Raw genomic sequence first — 18,863 nt, 5'->3', positions numbered from 1 at the left:
ATATATATATATATATATATATATATATATATAATAAAAATGTACTGAGCCGCTTTAAAGAAACAACTTTTGATATATATATATTATTTTTTTACTTTATTGCCATATGTTTTACTTTATTGCTTTATTTACAATTAATTAAGAAAAAACTATTCAATATATTCTCTGAAACAAGCATTTTAATATGTAATTTTGCTTCTCAAGTACATTCATATTGTTGTACACAAGGATGTTTAGTCATCCTAATTACTGATTATTTTTGTTGGTTTGTTTGATTGATATATGGCCACTTTCACCCAGTTTGATAATTAACTAAAGTCTGCTGCATTCCATTAAACTCCCAAATCCCAAATTCCTACTTGGAAAAGTGCAATAAATTGTCACATGAAATTTGACTTCCACATTGGAAACAATTATTATTTCCCGTTTGTGCCTATAAAAACAATGGATAATATTTTCAGATTTTAAATATTTGTAAGGAATTTCTGTATAAATATAGCATGAATTAAATATATTTGTAAAATGTGTTTGCTAACATTGCATTACATTATATAGATTGGTTTAGCACTAGATGTGTAAACTACATTTAAAGAGGACTTACCAAATATGTCTTGACCTGGAGAAGGTTTTGTCCACTCTGTCAAGAAAAAGAAAAAATATGTCATTGGTCAAAAGCCAAAAGCATAAGCAATTCAATACTGACACAACTGTAAAGCTCTTACAGTAATTACCCAAAAATGGCACTAATTGATTTCACGCTTTTAACACATGCTTTGCAATCAATGGCCACTCAGAGCCTGCTAAATGCTAACGGCTAATCAATTCAGCGCTGACAACTCCTCATACAGTTTAACACTTGACTTGATGTGATAATGACTCTGCAAATCTATCAAGTTAACGAAGGGTGAGGCCAATAGAATAATGAAGAACCACTGGAGCACATCATCAATTAATACAAGCAATTGCTATCTCTAAAATCCCTTGAAACTGCCATCTTTGCTCCGTGTGCAGTACGCGACACCTTTAACCTCTCATCTTATTCCTTTATGTTTATGCACAACGTTTTGAGTGATTCTGGAGGAAAGCTCAACAATTCTGCCTGACAAAAAGCCGTACAATTGTACCGAGGGCATTTGCGGTTGTGAGACGCTAATGAGAGAAGCAGCTTCTCAAACGTTTCTCTGAAGAGCAGCAGCGTCTTTGTTCTAAGAATACGCGATGACTACACTTGGTTTAAAAACAGCTCTCCCCTCAGATGTTTTTTTGAATAAGATCTTTCCTAAGACTGAATATCAAAACAGACACAATGCTGAACACAATGGCAATTTTGCGTGAAAAAGAATCCTCATTTTCCTGGGTAACGTAATTGGTGTCATTTCGTTTCTTGCCACAAGGTGGATCTACAAACACCTTTTCTTGGCTAAAAACAAGAAAGTGTTGAAGGACCAATAACCTTGACCAAATCTTTCAACAAAAGATTGAGACCGAAAGTAACTGTTTTCCAACCAGATACATCAGGATATCTCCATTCACTGCCTTTGCTCTAAATGTCAGACATCCGCAGGGCTTGTGGGCTCTCAGTCACAGCACTGGTGTGTCCTCCAATCGTCTGCTGAGCGCAAGGGAAAAGAGTGGCTGTTGTGTCAACAAAATGAATTAACACTTCAGGTAGAGTAACAAATATTTCCATTACCTTGAAGGAAAGGACAGTGATCTTTTATTACCTGCTTTAGCTAAGAGTCATTCACATTTATTTTGAACAATGAAGTGTCAATCGATTAAAATGCCACTTTAATTACATGATATGCCTATTATTTAATCAAATGGTAGTACTTTATTCTTACATTTTTATTCTTAAAATGACTTATTGCTGATTTTAAGGGCATGTTAGAAAGATGCAATTCTTTAATAATTATTAACTTCACGAAATTAAACAGGGTTTATATGCATCCCTGACATTTTCTTCAGTTCATATTATTAAATACTAGGGGTGAAACAATATATTGGTGTCACAATATATCGCAATACAAAAGTGCAACAATATGCATGTATACAGTATATAATAGTGACAATCTGTATTGTGTATAGTTTACGCAAAATGGAAATTACTGTGAGAAAAAATTCAAGTTTACAGAGTTTTAGCAAAGACTTTATAAATAGGAAGACGGTGCAATCCGATTACTTATGAATGGGAGAAAGTGCAACGCCCAATATGGCGAATAAGCCCCGCCTTCTAAATGAAACAGCCAATCGTTGATTAGTAAAGTCGTAGCATCACTGCACCTGGTTGCTATAGAAACAGGCAGTGCTCTGAGACAGGATTGCGCATGCGCGTTTGTCCAAGCTGAAAAATTCAGGTTTTTGTCATGATTCGAGTGTTAAGAAACTTAATGAGACAGTTGTTGTCAGGTTTCATTGGTGATTTTAAATATAAAATGTAATCGTGAGCTAGGTGAACAGTTTTGGAGAATTTTATGTTTCCCAAAAAAAAAAAAAAAATTAGGAGCTGCATTTGCATGCCCTAGAAGCGTTTCAAAGATGGCCACCGAGTAAAATGACTTGTCTTAAAGGGACTTTTAGTGTCAGTACTACATTAAACTACTATATATAATGTTGAATATAATGTATAATAATGCAATGGGGCTGATAATACCAAATGTCTTCTGTAACCAGTAAAGAGTGGACTACATTACTTTAAATGTATCTAATCAGTGACAGAGTGCATATTCGTCTAAAATAATTCTGTATTTTCAGCTTCAGAATCATGAATATTTTTATTCTGGTGTCTCCATTGACCTGTGCATTGGGTTACCAGCACCAAGTCCACGCCTGTTAATTTTCACCCCCAATGTAATACCAAATGTAGCATTTTAATTAAAAGTCAATTTTTTGTTAACCTTTTACCTTTTGTCTTAAAGAGTATCACAATAATATTGTATTGTGAGTTCAGTATCGTGATATATCGAATCGTGGCATGCGGTATCGTTACACACCTATAAAATACACTCTTTACATCCATGGAAACTTTCCACATTGCACAAAATGTTCTTTTTAGTGAAAACAGATTCTTTAGATTTTTTTAATGTTCTTAAATGTTCTGTGCTCTGAAAGGTTCTTTGGGGAACCAAAAATGGTTCTTTCATGGCATCACTGCAAAACAAAAAACTTTTGCAACCTTTGAAAATTATATGATCAATAAGTTATGACAACATATGTTTTTACATTGCGTTAACTCATCAAGATAAGTTCAGCAAGTTTCAACTATTATTATGAGGCATACAAGATTCAACTCATTTTTTAAAGTTAGTTTAATGCAATTTAAGTTGAAATGACTTAAACATCCAAGTTGATCGTACTTAAAACTTTTTGCAGGGTATAGGTGTAAAAGGCATTGCGAGATTTGTCATAGGCAATTGTAAAAACTGATTTTAATTTAAAAATGTAATCAAACAGTATATGACATAAGTAAACTGCTCTGTCTACACAAATTCACTGTAAACACACGAGTTCAGGAGTAAATAATGGAGCCCAGCCGCGGACTGTGGAAACAAAGCCTTTAAACCACCAAATGGGGGATCAGTGTGTGTTTGTACAAGCATATGTCAGTAAACAGAACACACTGGATCAAACAGAACTGGTTTCAGATTGCTTATGCAATCCAAAATACAAACCTGTTAAACCTGATGATGTAGGTAAAATGTCAAAGACCAGCAGATCATGTACCACAATACACATTTTTTCTATCATTTAAGGTGGCTCTATTTCCATAATCTGTTATTTCAACATAAAAGTGCTTTAAACTTCACATATAAAGTTTCAGGGAACAGATAAACATGTCACAAATCACTACATGACTCGTGTTTCCCTCTTTGTTCAAACTGAAACACATCTGAGCAATCTCTGACATCATCTTACTATCATCATCATCATCAAACTCTCAGCATTACAACTGAACCGTTCCAACCAAGTAGGAACAACAAGACAGTGTCAAGTGACAACATGTGTGCAAGTATAAAAGACACGTGCATAATAACTTATCTTTGTGAATAAATGAAACTAAAAACCCCAGTTTTTAAAGTAAGTCATCTTTACTCAGCCAAGGTAAGGCTGCTCTGTGCCTGCTCAAAATTCAGTGAAAAGATGCAATGCTACATAAAACCAGACTAAATTATGCCTGCTCTGACACAACTCGGCCCCTAGTATTAAAGTATACAGTTACAATTGCTGAGTAAATGCATTTATGCCACCTCTGAGCAGCATTAAACAGCCTGTGTAAAGACAGCTAAATGACAGAATACAAAAGTCAAATCCTTCTTGTGACTTGACACTTAAATTATACACATTTAAAATATATGTAACTGCATTAAAGTTGACATGAAACGGAAGTTACGATAGTCTTTTCTTCCCTATATAGTGATGTATGTCCGAGTAAAACAGCTTCTTGAATGATAAAATGTAGGGTGGGACTTGGTCATGTGAGTGACAGGATGTCCCGCCCTTGCGCCAATAAACACATCATTCTGATTAAGTTCACGAGGGTACATTCATAAAAAATAAAAAAATAAGGATGTGCATGAATAAATCATTCATTATAAATACTGCAATATTCCATAAAAAAACAAGAATTGTCAGTTTTTTGATTTGTGGTGATTAAGCTTTAACATATACCATGTTTACCACATGTACTGTACATTATGTCTTTATCAGGTTTTTACCGTCCTAAAAAGTTGTAAGAACTACTTCCTTACTGCAAACATGTTTTTACTAATTTAGAGACTAATAACTACTGACGTCAACAAACCTGGAACTACTTCATAGCCCTGCAGAAAATTAACCAGCAAACATTGAAACATACATCAACCAATCAAAATAAAGTCCAAACTATACAACTGATTTTAAACAAACAAATCCAACAGCTTGATCAGGTAGTCAACATCTGCATCCTAGCATCTAAAAACCAGAGTAGCCAGTGAACATTAACTGCAATGGCATATAAACATCCAGCAATGTGCTTCCTGCTCTGTGAATGGTTACTCACAGAACAAATGACAATTCAAAGTCACCATCATCTGTCCCTGTCACATACACAAATACCCAGTAGTCTGTCTTACCCCCCATATGCTCCAAAAGTAAAGCTCCTCTTCCTGTGAGACATTCTGTTTTCCCTCTTAACCTCCTTCTCTAACAGTCTCTTCTCCTCCGTCTCTGTCTCTCTTTAACAGTGGGTCCTTGTTTTGTGCCTCTGCCTCAATGTGTGAGAGTGTCCCTCCTTCTCTGCTTCCCATCCCTCCTCTCTTCCCTCCCTTTCGCTACCTGAGACAGAGGATCCACAGCTATGAGCAGGTGCTCGCTTTTCAAATTATGTCTTGGAGACACATGCGATGAAAAGAACAATGTGGTAAGTTCTTAGAAATATAAGTTGTAAAAACATGTATGACCTAAACCCAAACCTAGCCATGATTAATACAACAAAACTATAAAAACGTGCCTTTTTGTATGATCCAGCTCTCACAATATTATATGATTTATATTATATGAGCGTGCACAGGCCCGGATTAAGAACATGTAGAGCCCTGGGGCTATAACAAACCCAAGGGCCCCCATAGTAGCCGATCTTGGAGCCACAACATTTTCTACCACAGAAATAATTAGTTTTTTTTTTTTAACTAAATCTTCAAAGCACAGAGATACAATAAGTATATACTGCCTGCATTTTCCATTTTAATATTAAGTAGGCCTATATATAAATATTCCAGGCTGCAACACATTAACAGCATAAATGCATTAACTCCAGATATGAGGTCAAAGCAAACCGGTCTCCAGAAAAAGCAACAACTTTTGAGCATGCAACTGCCTTAAGGATTTTTACAACCTGTGAGGTCCCAAATTTGAGGTATTTTGGGGGATTTGAGGCATGGTCCCCCAAGAAAATGTTCTGATCTATAAATGTGCATTTTAAGATGTTTGAAGGCTAAAATTTTTTTAATAATAAATAGCTTTCAAAACCATGTTAGTGGCAGTAGATTATCTGTTATCTGTGATTATCTGCTCTCTTCTCATTTCATCAATCTTTCTTTTTCTCTCAGTCTCCTTCTATTGCCCGGTCTCTTCCCCTCCTAAAGCTGAGCTCTGGCTGATAGTCTTTTCATTGTTTAACATTTCTATAATAAAACCGCTGTCAAATATGAAATGTTTAGTTTAGCTACTTACATCTCACACCGTTTACCGAAGCGTCACGTGACTCGCGCAGCAGCTTGTGTGTACATAAAGCACTCTATTGGTCAATTATTTCACAACATTTATTATGTACACCTCGGAGACCTCATAGCTGGCTATGGCCATCGTGTAGGCAGACTATAGTTTACCTCAACACTTCAGTTTACATGGTCGGAGCTTTTCAGTCTGGTTCAGCTAGTTTCTCCACAGAGCCTTTACTGTACACATGATGTTGCACTTGTATCAAATTAAAATGGATAAAGCGACTGCTTGGGGCGCGTTTTGACTTCAATAGAGCGACGAAAGCGCCGAACGAGTTTGTCAACACTGTGTGGCTCTCGCGCTGCGACTGCTGGATGCGCGCGTGGTTTAATCAGGTAGCGCCGTTTCTTCACCTGGCTTTTGATTTTCCCATGCACTCGCAGCACTCCAGTAGCGTAAGTAACAGCGCTTTATATGTGGGGGCGTGGTGTGGTTTGGCGAGCGGCCCAACAGGAAAACTTTAGGTGCTCCCAATCGATTGTCAATCATTTCCTCGGCCAATCTCGGGCCCCCTCCGTGCTCGGGCCCTGGGGCTTCAGCCCCACCTAGCCCTTATGTCAATCCGGCCCTGAGCATGCAATTGGCATGCTGACTGCAGGAATATCCACCAGAGCTGAATGTGAATTGAATGTTAATTTCTCTACCATAAGCGGTCTCGTTTCAGAGAATTTGGCAGTACATCCAACCGGCCTCACAACCGCAGACCACGTGTAACCACACCAGCCCAGGTCCTCCACATCCAGCATCTTCACCTCCAAGATCGTCTTAGACCAGCCACTCGGACAGCTGCTGCAACAATCGGTTCGCATAACCAAAGAATTTCTGCACAAACTGTCAGAAACCGTCTCAGGGAAGCTCAACTGCATGCTCGTCGTCCTCATCGGGGTCTCGACCTGACTGCAGTTCATTGTCGTGACCGACTTGAGTGGGCAAATGCTCCCATTCGATGGTGTCTGGCACTTTGGAGAGGTGTTCTCATCACCAATGAATCCCAATATATGGCGTCGTGTGGGTGAGCGGTTTGCTGATGTCAACGTTGTGGATCGAGTGGTCCATGGTGGCGGTAGGGTTATGGTATAGGCAGGCGTATGTTATGGACAACGTACGGAGGTGCATTTTATTGATGGCATTTTGAATGCACAGAGATACTGTGAGAGATCCTGAGGCCCATTGTTGTGCCATTCATCCACGACCATCACCTCATGTTGCAGCATGATAACGCACGGCCCCATGTTGCAAAGATCTGTACACAATTCCTGGAAGCTGAAAACATCCCAGTTCGTGTATGGCCAGCATACTCACGGACATGTCACCCATTGAGCATGTTTGGGATGCTCTCGATTGGCATATACGACAGCGTGTTCCAGTCCCTGTCAATCTCAGCAACTTCGCACAGCCATTGAAGAGGAGTGGACAAACATTTCACAAGCCACTATAAACAACCTGATCAACTCTATGCGAAGGAGATGTACTGCACTGCGTGAGGCAAATGGTGGTCACACCAGATACTGACTGGTTTTCGGACCCACCTGTAAGGTGGCTGGATTATCTTGGCAAAGGAGAAGTGCTCACAAACACCAATTTAGAAAGATTTGTGAACAATATTTGAGAGAAATATGCCTTTTGTGTGCATAGAAAAAGTCTTAGATCTTTGAGTTCAGCTCATGAAAAATGGAGGCAAAAACAAAACTGTTGCGTTTATAATTTTGTTCAGTGTATATATTCAATATAAATTTTTCTGTAATCACGATTAATCTAACATTAACAATATATTTTTACATTGTAATATCTATTTTCACACTAAATCTCCAAATGAATGTAGAAACAACAAAGACTGTGTATTTAAAATATCTGTAATTGTAACATATTCTTAAGGTTTTCAGCCTCGAGACAAAAAAAAAACGTTTTTATTTTCCATTCCCAGCTCCGGACGGCTACACACCTTGACTTTTTGTTTACAAAATAAAATTAAAAATTACTTTAAAACATGTCTATCATAGAGGAGTATTCACGTGACTGTATATATAAAATGTATTTTTAACAACAAGAAAAGGCATGTGATTGTGTATATTTTTGTGGTCATATTGAACAGTTTGTACAAAAGGAAATGAAAACAAAACGTTCTGCTCAACACTGGATATAAAGCTCTTATAAAACATTCCCACTGGCCCTCTACAGCTGATAACATTAGTCAGCATGATATATTACATTCAATAAATTCAGACTAAACATACTAAAACTTCTTTAATTAAAACTTAACTGTACTGTGACACTCTGCCGCATATTTAAAACATAATTTTCTCAGGCAGAACTTTTAAAGACAAACATATATAACCTTTGGTAACCTCAGGATCAGATAAATGGATGTTTACTATATGGAAACATTGGCAACAGCACAATGTACTATCTCATCTCATCTCGTATCAGCTGATGGAGAGCTCAGTGTGAGTAAATAAACATCTCATGCTTGCTCTTCTCTTTCTCTAAATTAGTTGTTGACATTGGTTGTTGACATTGGTTGTTAAACTATAATTTTTATTTTTTTATTTAATAGTAGAATGACCGTCACTACGGCAACCCATTACTCCTTTATAGCTCATTAAACTTGAATCTCAGTTATGTTTCATTCAAATTTGTAATGCTCTCCTAAAACGAAAAGAAAAATAGCACTACCCATAATTGCCTGTGCCAGTTTAGCTAGCCCCCAAGCCTTAATCACCAAAACAGCCTTACAATGAGTCTAAAACAATCAAAAGTGACCTAAGGGGACATCCAAAGCCAACTCCGTAAAAGAAATTATGTGTCTGTGATACAGGACATTTCATAATCACTTTGAAATGTCGTGTCATGAGGTCGGACTGTCTGAGACAAAAACCATTATAGCTCTTCTTCTACAGCTAATGCTGAAAGGTGACCCTTCTTTTTTAAAGGGAAGTCTCTTCAGAGAGTCCCATTTATCGGTGGGTATTACCATTTGCTTAGGATTCATGTGATAGTATCAGTAGGTAACATAGTAAGCACAGGGACTAAAATGAACACTTGCCAAGCACCAAATGAGAGTAAGTTGTGAGAACATGAACGCGAACAATGCTCGGGACAGATGACGAGGCAGTGCTGCATCGTCACGAACACCCAAACTCTGAGCTCTCTTGCACATTTTCTTGCGCTTGAGCAGACAAAATTGTAAAAATGCCCATCTTGGCCAGTATACTCGTAAACATAGTCAGTTATGTCTTAAATGAACGTAAACGGTTGAGAAAGCGCATGTGTAACACAAAAAGACATAGAAAAATCAATAATTGCTCTTAATTGAATAACCTTTGTAACTTTAATAAGGATTAATCTAGATGTTTCATAGCTGGTAAAAAAAAAATATATCGATTTATCCTATCAAATAAAATACCTATATATGTGTATATATATATAACTTGTATGTTCAGTTTTGGTTTCATTTTCATTGTGTTCTGTTCAGCAAACCGAGGCTACAATTCGCACAGGCTCACCAAAATCGGACAATAGAAGATTCTGCTGCGGCAATTCAGATGGTGGTATCAGAATTTGGCGTAAACAACATGAAAGCATGGATTCATCCTGCCTTGTATCAACGGTTCAGGCTGCTGGTGGTGTAGTGGTGTGGGGAATATTTTCTTGGCACACTTTGGCCCGCTTATTACCAATTGAGCATTGTTTAAATGCCACAGCCTACCTGAGTATTGTTGCTGGCCATGACCATCCTTTTATGACCACAGTGTACACATCTTCTGATGACTACTTCCAGCAGGATAACACGCTATGTCACAAAGCTCAAATCATCTCAAACTGGTTTCTCAAACAAGACAATGATTTCAATATACTCAAATGGCCTCCACAGTTACCAGATCTCAATCCAGAATAGAGCACCTTTGAGATGTGGTGGAATGGGAGATTAGCATCATGGATGTGCAGCCGACAAATCTGCAGCAACTGAATGATGCTAATATGTCAATATGGACCAAAATCTCTGAGGAATGTTTCTACACCTTGTTGAATCTATGCCACAAAGAAGTTTTGAAGGCCAAAGGGGGTCCAACCCACTGCTTAAGACAACATTTTACAGTTATAGTTTTTAATTGTTTGTTTTGTGGGACTGCTACTGGCCAGGACGTTTGTATAAACATACTCGTCACGGAGGTTAATAAATTAAAACGTGATGGATATGCAGAGCTACCCTCTCTGTCACAATGTTCTCTGTGGGGATACATGGAGGTAGAAACAGGACTATTTACTTTGGTTAATCTATGAACAGCTGATACGGGAAGGGCACCAGGAGATTAATTAGTCTTTAACAGTGTCTGTCCCACACACACACATTAATAAGAACAGGTCAAAAAAAGTCAAAAGCAGCTACAAGAAAAAATAATGGAGCACTGTCCTTTAAAAGAATAAACAGCATGGCACCTGAACACTGAGATGTCCAGACACACACTCAGTAATAACAGAATAAAAAAGGGAAATTAAAAATGCCTTTACCACAAAAACATAAAATGTATCAACTGATCTGGCTTGGACACTGGACAGTATTTCCTGTAAAACTGTCTAAGGCTATGGGCTGAAGTGGTTTAAAGGGAGTAGGATAACTGAATTCAGGCCTGGACAGTAAATTCCTGAAAAGCTTAAAGTGTAAGGCAGAAATGTGACAAAAAGCGATTTGGATCAGTACTGCCACCATGTGGTACTACGCTCCCAACGCACATCCCATAATTTAACACACCGCACTACAGTACCACCACATGCAAAAACAATAATAAACCAGTCTTTAATTATAATGTTTCTTCATTTCTATGAGGAATAATTTGACACACCGATGATTGACACCATCTTGTGTGTTTGGTATCTGCTATTCTCACCATAGAACTATTATGGCAAGACCCATTATGTTCAGCAATTTTAACTAAAGCACAGTGTACAGAGACGACATGTTTTGCTTATGCTTGGAAAGGCTGCTTCACAGAGCGTGCTCTTGCAGTGTTGCCATGTCTGTTTTTGGGCTTCTTGTTTAAAGGGGCACTTCAGCGCTGGGAAGATGAATGTGTATTTAAGCTGGGTCATTTATGTAGTAGAAATGGGAAATTATTTTTGAATTTGGTGCCTTCTAGACTGAGAAAAGACAGAAAATGTATTTTTGTCTCATGTGGATGAAGGACAACAACTCCCAGAATGCACTTGCTTCACTGTCCAACGAGGCCACTCCCAAAGCCACAGCTACTGGTTATCACTTGCCCACCATGACATGCCCCCACCGTTGTTTTGATTTTCATAGTAATAAAATAATTTTGTTCAGTTAGAGAATAGACAATAGACACAGTGTCTTTTCAATAAAGTGTGAGTGAGCCGATAGAAAGTCACGTCTCAAATGCAGCAGGAGTCAGATTTCATTCATCACAAGCGAAGAGCTGAGCAGAGCTGAGGTAAGCACGGCATCATTCACGATGTGTGTCCAGTCTGGCGCGTTTTCAGATCATGCCTATGGAAGTGTAACTTTCATAGGAATTCATTGAAAAGTTGAAACACTCACTTTGCTCCGCACCGCTCTGTTATGAATGCCCGAGCAGAGCGGCCGTGAGCATTTACATTCTGTGAGTGAGATCCCTCCCCTATGGGCCGGTTGATAACATGCAGAACTAGCTCCTTCTACTGGCTGTAGTCTCCAGCATCTGGCCCAAAAATCCTCAAATGATGCAAAAAGACGATATTTGCATCATCTGAGGATTTTTTCCAGAAATAAAATGCATAATTCTCTCGTCTCAGGGGGAGATGGGGGGAGTACCATAATTCAAATATACTTCCGGGTTTCTACTGATACAAAGCTTAATGCTAATCGCTGAAGTAAGCCTTTAAGCTTGGCTCATAAAGCAATTGAGTTTATTAAAGTAAGCAGGTGCAGGTCACAACATTTTGATCTAATTTTCAGCATAAAGCATTTGAATTTATTTTGGCTTTTTGTGCGCTTTTTCTTGTTTGTTGCTTTTCTAGCAAGATCCAGTAACACAAATGAGTCAAGGGTCATCCCACTTTCCCTATATGATTTCTTTCGGATGCACGTTAATATACATCATTAACAACTAGTTGTTCAGTTCAGTTCCACGCACACTGCGTAGAATTTTGAATGGTGTTCTTGATTCTCTGTGGATGAAAATGTTTGTTTTTTAACAAGTTTTTCTTTCAGGCAAGTCGTGCGAACGATACTGCCGTGGCTGTTACTGCTAGCGGGTATGGTGTCGCAAATCCAATGACACTAGTAGTGACGATTCTCTCTGACCAATCAGCAGCGTTAATTTTGACAGCAAATTTTTCATAGTCTTTTGACTAAAATGCCATTTAGTTTTAGTCATATTTTGTCGACTAAAGTCGACAGTAGATTTAGTCTCCCAAAATCTAATGAGTTTAGTTAAATTGTAATACATGACATTACTGACATTTTGACATCATTTTGTTTTTGACATTAAAAATACACAAAAGAGAGGTCAATTCACTTTTTTGTCTGTTTTTTAAAAACTTTATAGTTTTTATAACTTTTTATTTCTGTTTTAGTCAGTAGGCCATATTAGGTTCAGCTAAAGCTTCAAATAATTTTGTTTATTTATTTTTTTTAATTTCAGTTAACATTTATTTAATTTCAAGTAATGAAGATTTTTTTAAATGGTTTTAGTGAACTATTATAACCCTGATACTTTATTGAATACGTGTCAAATACTGTTCTTTCCTCCTGCCTAAAATAAAAGGGAATTAAATTAAATACAGGTTATTGTGTAACCAAAAACGAATATATAATGCGTGACTTTTAATGATAAACAAGCTCGAAATACACCGGGACTCTTATTTTGAAATGTCTGCGCCTCTATTGCAGTTGCAGGAGCTCATTCAAGTTCAGATGAGAGAGATAAAATATGTATTGTTACAACCGTCTAAAACATATTACTATATAAACATCGTAAAGTAAACAAACATTGTCATTATTCATCAGCATTAGTTCATAAACAAATGCATGGCATAAATGTGCGCTATTCATTGATTGTGAGCCGCTCTGATGCGTGAGCCTGTAGAAGCGCAACAGCGCCGTGTTTTCCAGCGGTTAGATCAGCATGTTCAAATCAAATGTGCGCATCTGTTACACAGGACATCAGTTCTGACTGGATCTCTTCCCTAATCGTTCTGACTGGATCTCTTCCCTAATCGTCCCTCCCTAACATTTTCATCTCGTTTTTATTTGTTGACGAAAATGACATATCAGACGTCATAGTTTTTGTCATCCAACACTAGTTTTTATTTAGTTATCGTCTCGTTTTCGTCAGTGAGAAAAGGTTGTTGAAGAAAATTATGACGAAAATGATTCGTCAACGAAATTAACACTGCCAATCAGTGATCTGTAGTGTTTACACGTCACATTTTAGTATCGGTACGGCACGCTTGGAACCCCAACCAAGGTGGTAGTGTTTAAGCGAGCCGTACCGAGCCGTACCAAGCAGTGGAAAAGCGTCAAAGCGAGCCATACCATGCAGTGGAAAAGTGCCATTCCTGATTAAAAAGTACCTTATGCTCAATGTCAGGTGTGGTTACCTGGCAACACATATCGCTGTCCACTGCGACAAACAATGCTTTCTTTTGTCTCTTTCAGCACTTTAGATAGTGATGAACAATCACATGCAAATACATTGCTGTATGTGTTTCTTTTCCAAGTATGCATGTTATTTACCATTTGCGGCGTGAAAGCCAACAGCATGTTTTCTCTACAGCAACACATCAACTACAGCTTCTATCTGCTGGGAAGAAGAGCCCTGCACACAAGTTTTCACAGAGCGCTTAGGATAGACAGGACTGCCTCAGGCTGTGAGCAGCAGAGCAGGGAATGCTGGGAGTTAACCTTGCCCAATCAAATAACCTCCATCTGAGCAAGGTTCCAGCGTCTCTCTTCTTGCAATGCTCTTAACATAACAGACAACAAGACAGAATCACTAGTGGTGTTCGCTAGGGAAAACATTACTGTTGCTCATTGGTCATTTGAATGGCTAAAGTCATGCATAATTTGTGCTATGGACATGAATAATTCATGTGGCTAATACTTTTATAAACACCCATATCCCCATTCATGAACATAAGAAAGAGTTGTACTTTTCTAGATCAGGGGTCTTTGGCAACAGACAAAATACAAAATTTTGTGAAAAATATATAGGCTAACAACTTCTAACAAGGTGCACTTGGCCTAAGCTTGCCCACCCAGCTCACAACTGCCGTTTGTCTCCATTTTTCTTGACAAGAATTGGGTTTATTTAAATGCAGAACCGTCTCTTTAAGACCACAAAAACGGGAGACTTTTCAGAGGCGCACTCCAACTTCACCTCAGCGCCAGCCGCAAGGCAAACGAGTATGGAAAAGGTACAGATGCCGAATGAGCTTCAGCAGATCAACAGTGAATGGCGAACAGTAGATAGTATAACCTACGTCAATGTTTCTCAACTGATTGGATGCAAAAGCGGGTCGCATAGTGTGCAGTCAAAGAAACAATAAAACTCATAAACAAGAACTTTTCTCTCTTGTCAGCTGTTATACTGAGCTCGTGGGGCACACATATCTTCAATAATGTGCTGTATTACTTCAATTTAAACAAAGCGCAAAAGAAACTGAGCATCTAACATCATAGTTCTGTCGTCAATTGAGTAAACAAATAACCAAAAAGGCGATTAAAGCTGTCAAAACTGTGCATGCATGAATGTATTAAGCAGACTAAAATATTCTGCTATGTGAGATAAGGCACAAGCTGATATGTAATTTTTTTATGCTCAAATAAATGTGAGCACTGGACATTTAGATAGTCGAAGATAGGCGCTAATTTTGCGGACATTTGTAAAGTACAAACAAAAATGGATAATATTTAAAATGCATAAAATAACACATTTTACATTCTGGCATTTATGTGCTGTTGACTTCCGAACAAGGGCATTCAAAAGAGAACACGTTCACAATTCAATGAAGGATGAATACTCTTTGAACTACAGTATGTAGTTATCAGCATTTAGCTATTCAGTTGTGTTGTAGGCACTAAAACAGTCCAGTACTTGTACGTTTATTTTGAAATAATGAAGATTTCTGTGCCACCCCTGCCTGGCCACCCCTATGAAAAAATCCTGGCTCCGCCACTGCTTATCCATCTCTCCTCTCTTTTAACCAAGATATCCATGTTATTATTTTGTATAAGTACACGGTTTATACAAAATACATTCTTTTTTTTCTTATACAAGTCCAGTTCCAGCGGAAGAGTGACCTCTGACCAGATGCATGACAGAGGCACAGATGATAGAGCAAAACAAAACACTGGGCATGAATTAGAAGTCTAAAATGAGAAAGAAAGAAGGCGTGGCTTCAGTTGTCGTAGAAGTGTTGTCGTCGCCATGTAGTGAGACACTGTGTGTTTCTATGCGAAAGCAAAAGCAACACTTTATTTGGCCTCCCGGAAATGGACGCAATTAGGAATCAGTGGTTAAGATTTATTAACAACACTCTTCCAGAACAGTACAACCCAAAAGTTTGTGTGTGTGCAGCGTGTTTTACGGAGGACAGTTTCCTGAACTTGGGAGTGTACAAGAACGGCTGTGCACAAAGGCTCTTTTTTTTTTTTATTATTGAAATGGGGCAATTCCTAATTTTCTATAGGGCAATCCGGCACTTCTGAATCAGAGCCTGTAAGTATGTTTTATTACTTGTTAAAGTATTATTTGCTATTGACTGTTCAAATGTGGAGTTTTGTGATCAAAAGTGCAGAGATAGGTTTATGTTTACAAACATAGTATTATCTTCGCTTATAACTTGCGGTGAAAAGATGTTCGGTTTCACACTGGCCACTAGGCCTGTAACGATTTGACCAAAAATGAAAAACCTTGATTAATTGAAAATTTTACCTCGATTACGATTAATGAACGATTATTTTGCTTTTTTTTGGCTTTCCATTTTTTGCCCTCATAAGGTTTTTGAGTAAGTTCCTGATAAGGTTTTTATTAAAGTTTTTTTTTATTTTTTATGAAAAAGTGCATTTCTTTGTGATTTTCAAATACTTGAAGGAAACGGTTCACTTTCAGCAGTTATTTTCTATGGGGCAGATTGCTGCTTGTTGTAAATCAGATACAAATACATTAACACAGTAGGCCTACATTACATTTATTTGAATGCATTAATGAGAGAGTGATTGTGTGTGTGAATTACTCATACCGTCTCTATTCATTATGAAGCTCTGGTTTGTACTTACTTCAAAGATATTGCTCTCTGCGCGCGCGATCTTCACGTGATGTGCGAGCTTCTGTCTGAGTGTTCATTTTTCACAATATATCAGGCATTAATATATCAACATAATACACATCTGATGGTCTAAAATCGCTTTAATGTTCAAACTGGCAGGCCTTAAAACAAATGACAAAGCTTTGTGAGGACGCAGGTGAAAGAGGTCTGCCTTCAGGGCACACACGCGTTGTCAGAGACGCGACACGGCTCGGCTCTCTGTGTCACAGAAAAAACCTGAGCACTGAACGGAGAAGTTTTCCGTATTGTTGTTTTTGAATTGCTTTAAATGTTAAAACTGGCAAGGCTTTAAACGCATTTACTTGACAAACTTTATGAGGACGAAAGTGAAAGCGATCTGGCTCCGGGGCTTGCGCACGCCGTCTGTGTGTGTGGCAGCGCGTAGGCTATAAGAACGGCAATTAACTTACCTGTATTAACTGTAAAACATGCAGTTACTATAGTGATTGTGGGCATCTATAAACACAGATAACTGCTTCTGCATCTCTGTGTGCCTGCATACTGCACTTGATGTGACTGACGGGGTGGAGTCACGTGACTAAAACCGAAATAACCGACATGGGAAAAATATGTCGGTTAGAGGTTCTGAATTTCGGTTTCGATAATTTTTCGATTAATCGTACAGCCCTACTGGCTGCTCAAGCAGAGCTGAAGCAACACATGCCCATGCTTTCAAACTGGCGGCGTTTGTCACATGGAGCTGAAACGCGGCTATCGACGCGTTTTAAAAAGACTGGGAATAGAGGAACTATGTACTGTATATAAAAATAATGTATTTTTTTTAACATTAAAGCATATTCTGTTACACCCAATACACAAAATAATGTTCATTAAAAATAGCATCATATGACCCCTTTAATATAACTCTGATTGTGTTTGGCTGAGAGAATGTCATATACACCTAGGATGGCTTGAGGGTGAGTAAATTATGGGATCATTTTGGGGAGAACTAACCCTTTAAAGCCATGTGGATTGTGTAATTCTCCTGGTTAAGTTCCTCCCTATTTTGGGAATCTGGGTATTCACATATCTCTACAGCTCGTCTGCTCCCTGTGTGCTCAGCTTTAGATCTGCTCTTCAGTGAAATCTTCAAAGCCTGCAGCACCGTTTCATGGCTTACTGCTCGGGTTGACCAATCTCAGCCAGTGTGTGTTGTTCTGTCCGACCGATCCCCCCTCCCCCCCCCCCCCCCCCCCCCCCAACACCCCACTGTGTGTCTGACCTCCAGATGAGCGAGCACTGCCGGCAGACCGAGGCTGCTTGAGACATCACAGTCAAGCAGAGCGCGTGTGAGCGAGAGGGAAAGGGAGATAAGAATGTGTCACAAAGAATGTGTTTCAAAGTGTGAGAGTGAAATACTGTGTGCATATGTGTGTGTCTGGGTGAAATCTTCAGGAAATGAGGCTTGGCCTGGACTCACTCAATGACCCTCTTCAACTCGCAGCTCGTTCTCGACACATCGTCTGAGCAGAACTTGTTTTCTTGTGGGTGTCCGAGAACTATTGTGTGATTGGTCAGAATTTTAAAGCGGAGATGTTCGGCACCTGCTTTTCTCGTGAAGTATGGAATGTACTGGCCAGAGTGAACTTTGTTCTTGTTCTTGCCACCTCGAGAAAACTAACAAATTTCTTTGTTCTTGCAGAGTATGAACCAAGTTAAATAAGAGTTAATCAAAATCAAAGTGAGGAGATGGGGTGGTGGAGGTATGCTAAAATAAAAACGGTCAACGAAAGAAGGTAAATCTGCTGTATATACACTTTTTATCGTTGATTAAATTGATTAGCTTAATGTGCTATACTCGTGTTTAATTAGGTTTAATTATCTGAACGTGCTCCTCCCGAAATGTGTGTCACAGACACGTCAGGTTCCACCCTTCACCAATCACAGCGCACTCCATCCCCAGAGTACTGATCACTATCACCTACACCTCATCATGGCACTCATCACCAGCACTATAAGAAGCACACGCACACAGCACTCCACGTCCGGTCTCGTTCGCATATACTGCTACCTATGCTTACCTCAAGGACTCTCCTATCGATACTACCTGTCTCCAGCGTGTATCCCTCCTTCCGTGTTTCCTGTCTGCTGTGTGGGTGTGTTCCTGTCCGTCCCTCTGACCTCCAGCGATCTCCAGTCTCCAGAAATCTCCAGGCTCCAGCGTCATTCTACCTTCTATGCAAAAGACAGTAACTCTCTCACTCATATCACCTTCCTAACTACCATCAACCGCTTAACTCACCTGCTCCACTTCCCATGCTCTACTGTGGTCAATAAAC

General features: G+C 38.8%; 1 protein-coding gene across 3 annotated transcripts in view; it reads right to left on the bottom strand.

Annotated features, from left to right (window-relative positions):
- rap1gapb (RAP1 GTPase activating protein b) overlaps nucleotides 1–5,223 on the bottom strand; it is a 67,703-nt gene extending 62,480 nt beyond the window's left edge. For all 3 annotated transcript variants that reach the window (XR_013818270.1, XM_079840266.1, XM_079840267.1), the window contains exons 1-2: nucleotides 5,112–5,223; nucleotides 602–637 (exon numbers count right to left, since the gene is read on the bottom strand). Coding sequence is in view for 2 of the 3 variants with exons in the window: in XM_079840266.1 (XP_079696392.1) it covers nucleotides 602–637; nucleotides 5,112–5,155 (80 nt within the window). In the remaining variant the exon portion in view is untranslated. The remainder of the gene's footprint in view (nucleotides 1–601; nucleotides 638–5,111) is intronic.
- Nucleotides 5,224–18,863: the final 13,640 nt, after the last annotated feature.

Source organism: Gobio gobio (genome assembly GCF_949357685.1).
Source record: "Gobio gobio genome assembly, chromosome: 17".
In the NCBI taxonomy this organism is placed as follows: Eukaryota; Metazoa; Chordata; class Actinopteri; order Cypriniformes; family Gobionidae; genus Gobio; species Gobio gobio.
The sequence above is the reverse complement of the archived record's forward strand: the minus strand, read 5'-3'. Positions and strand labels throughout refer to the sequence as shown.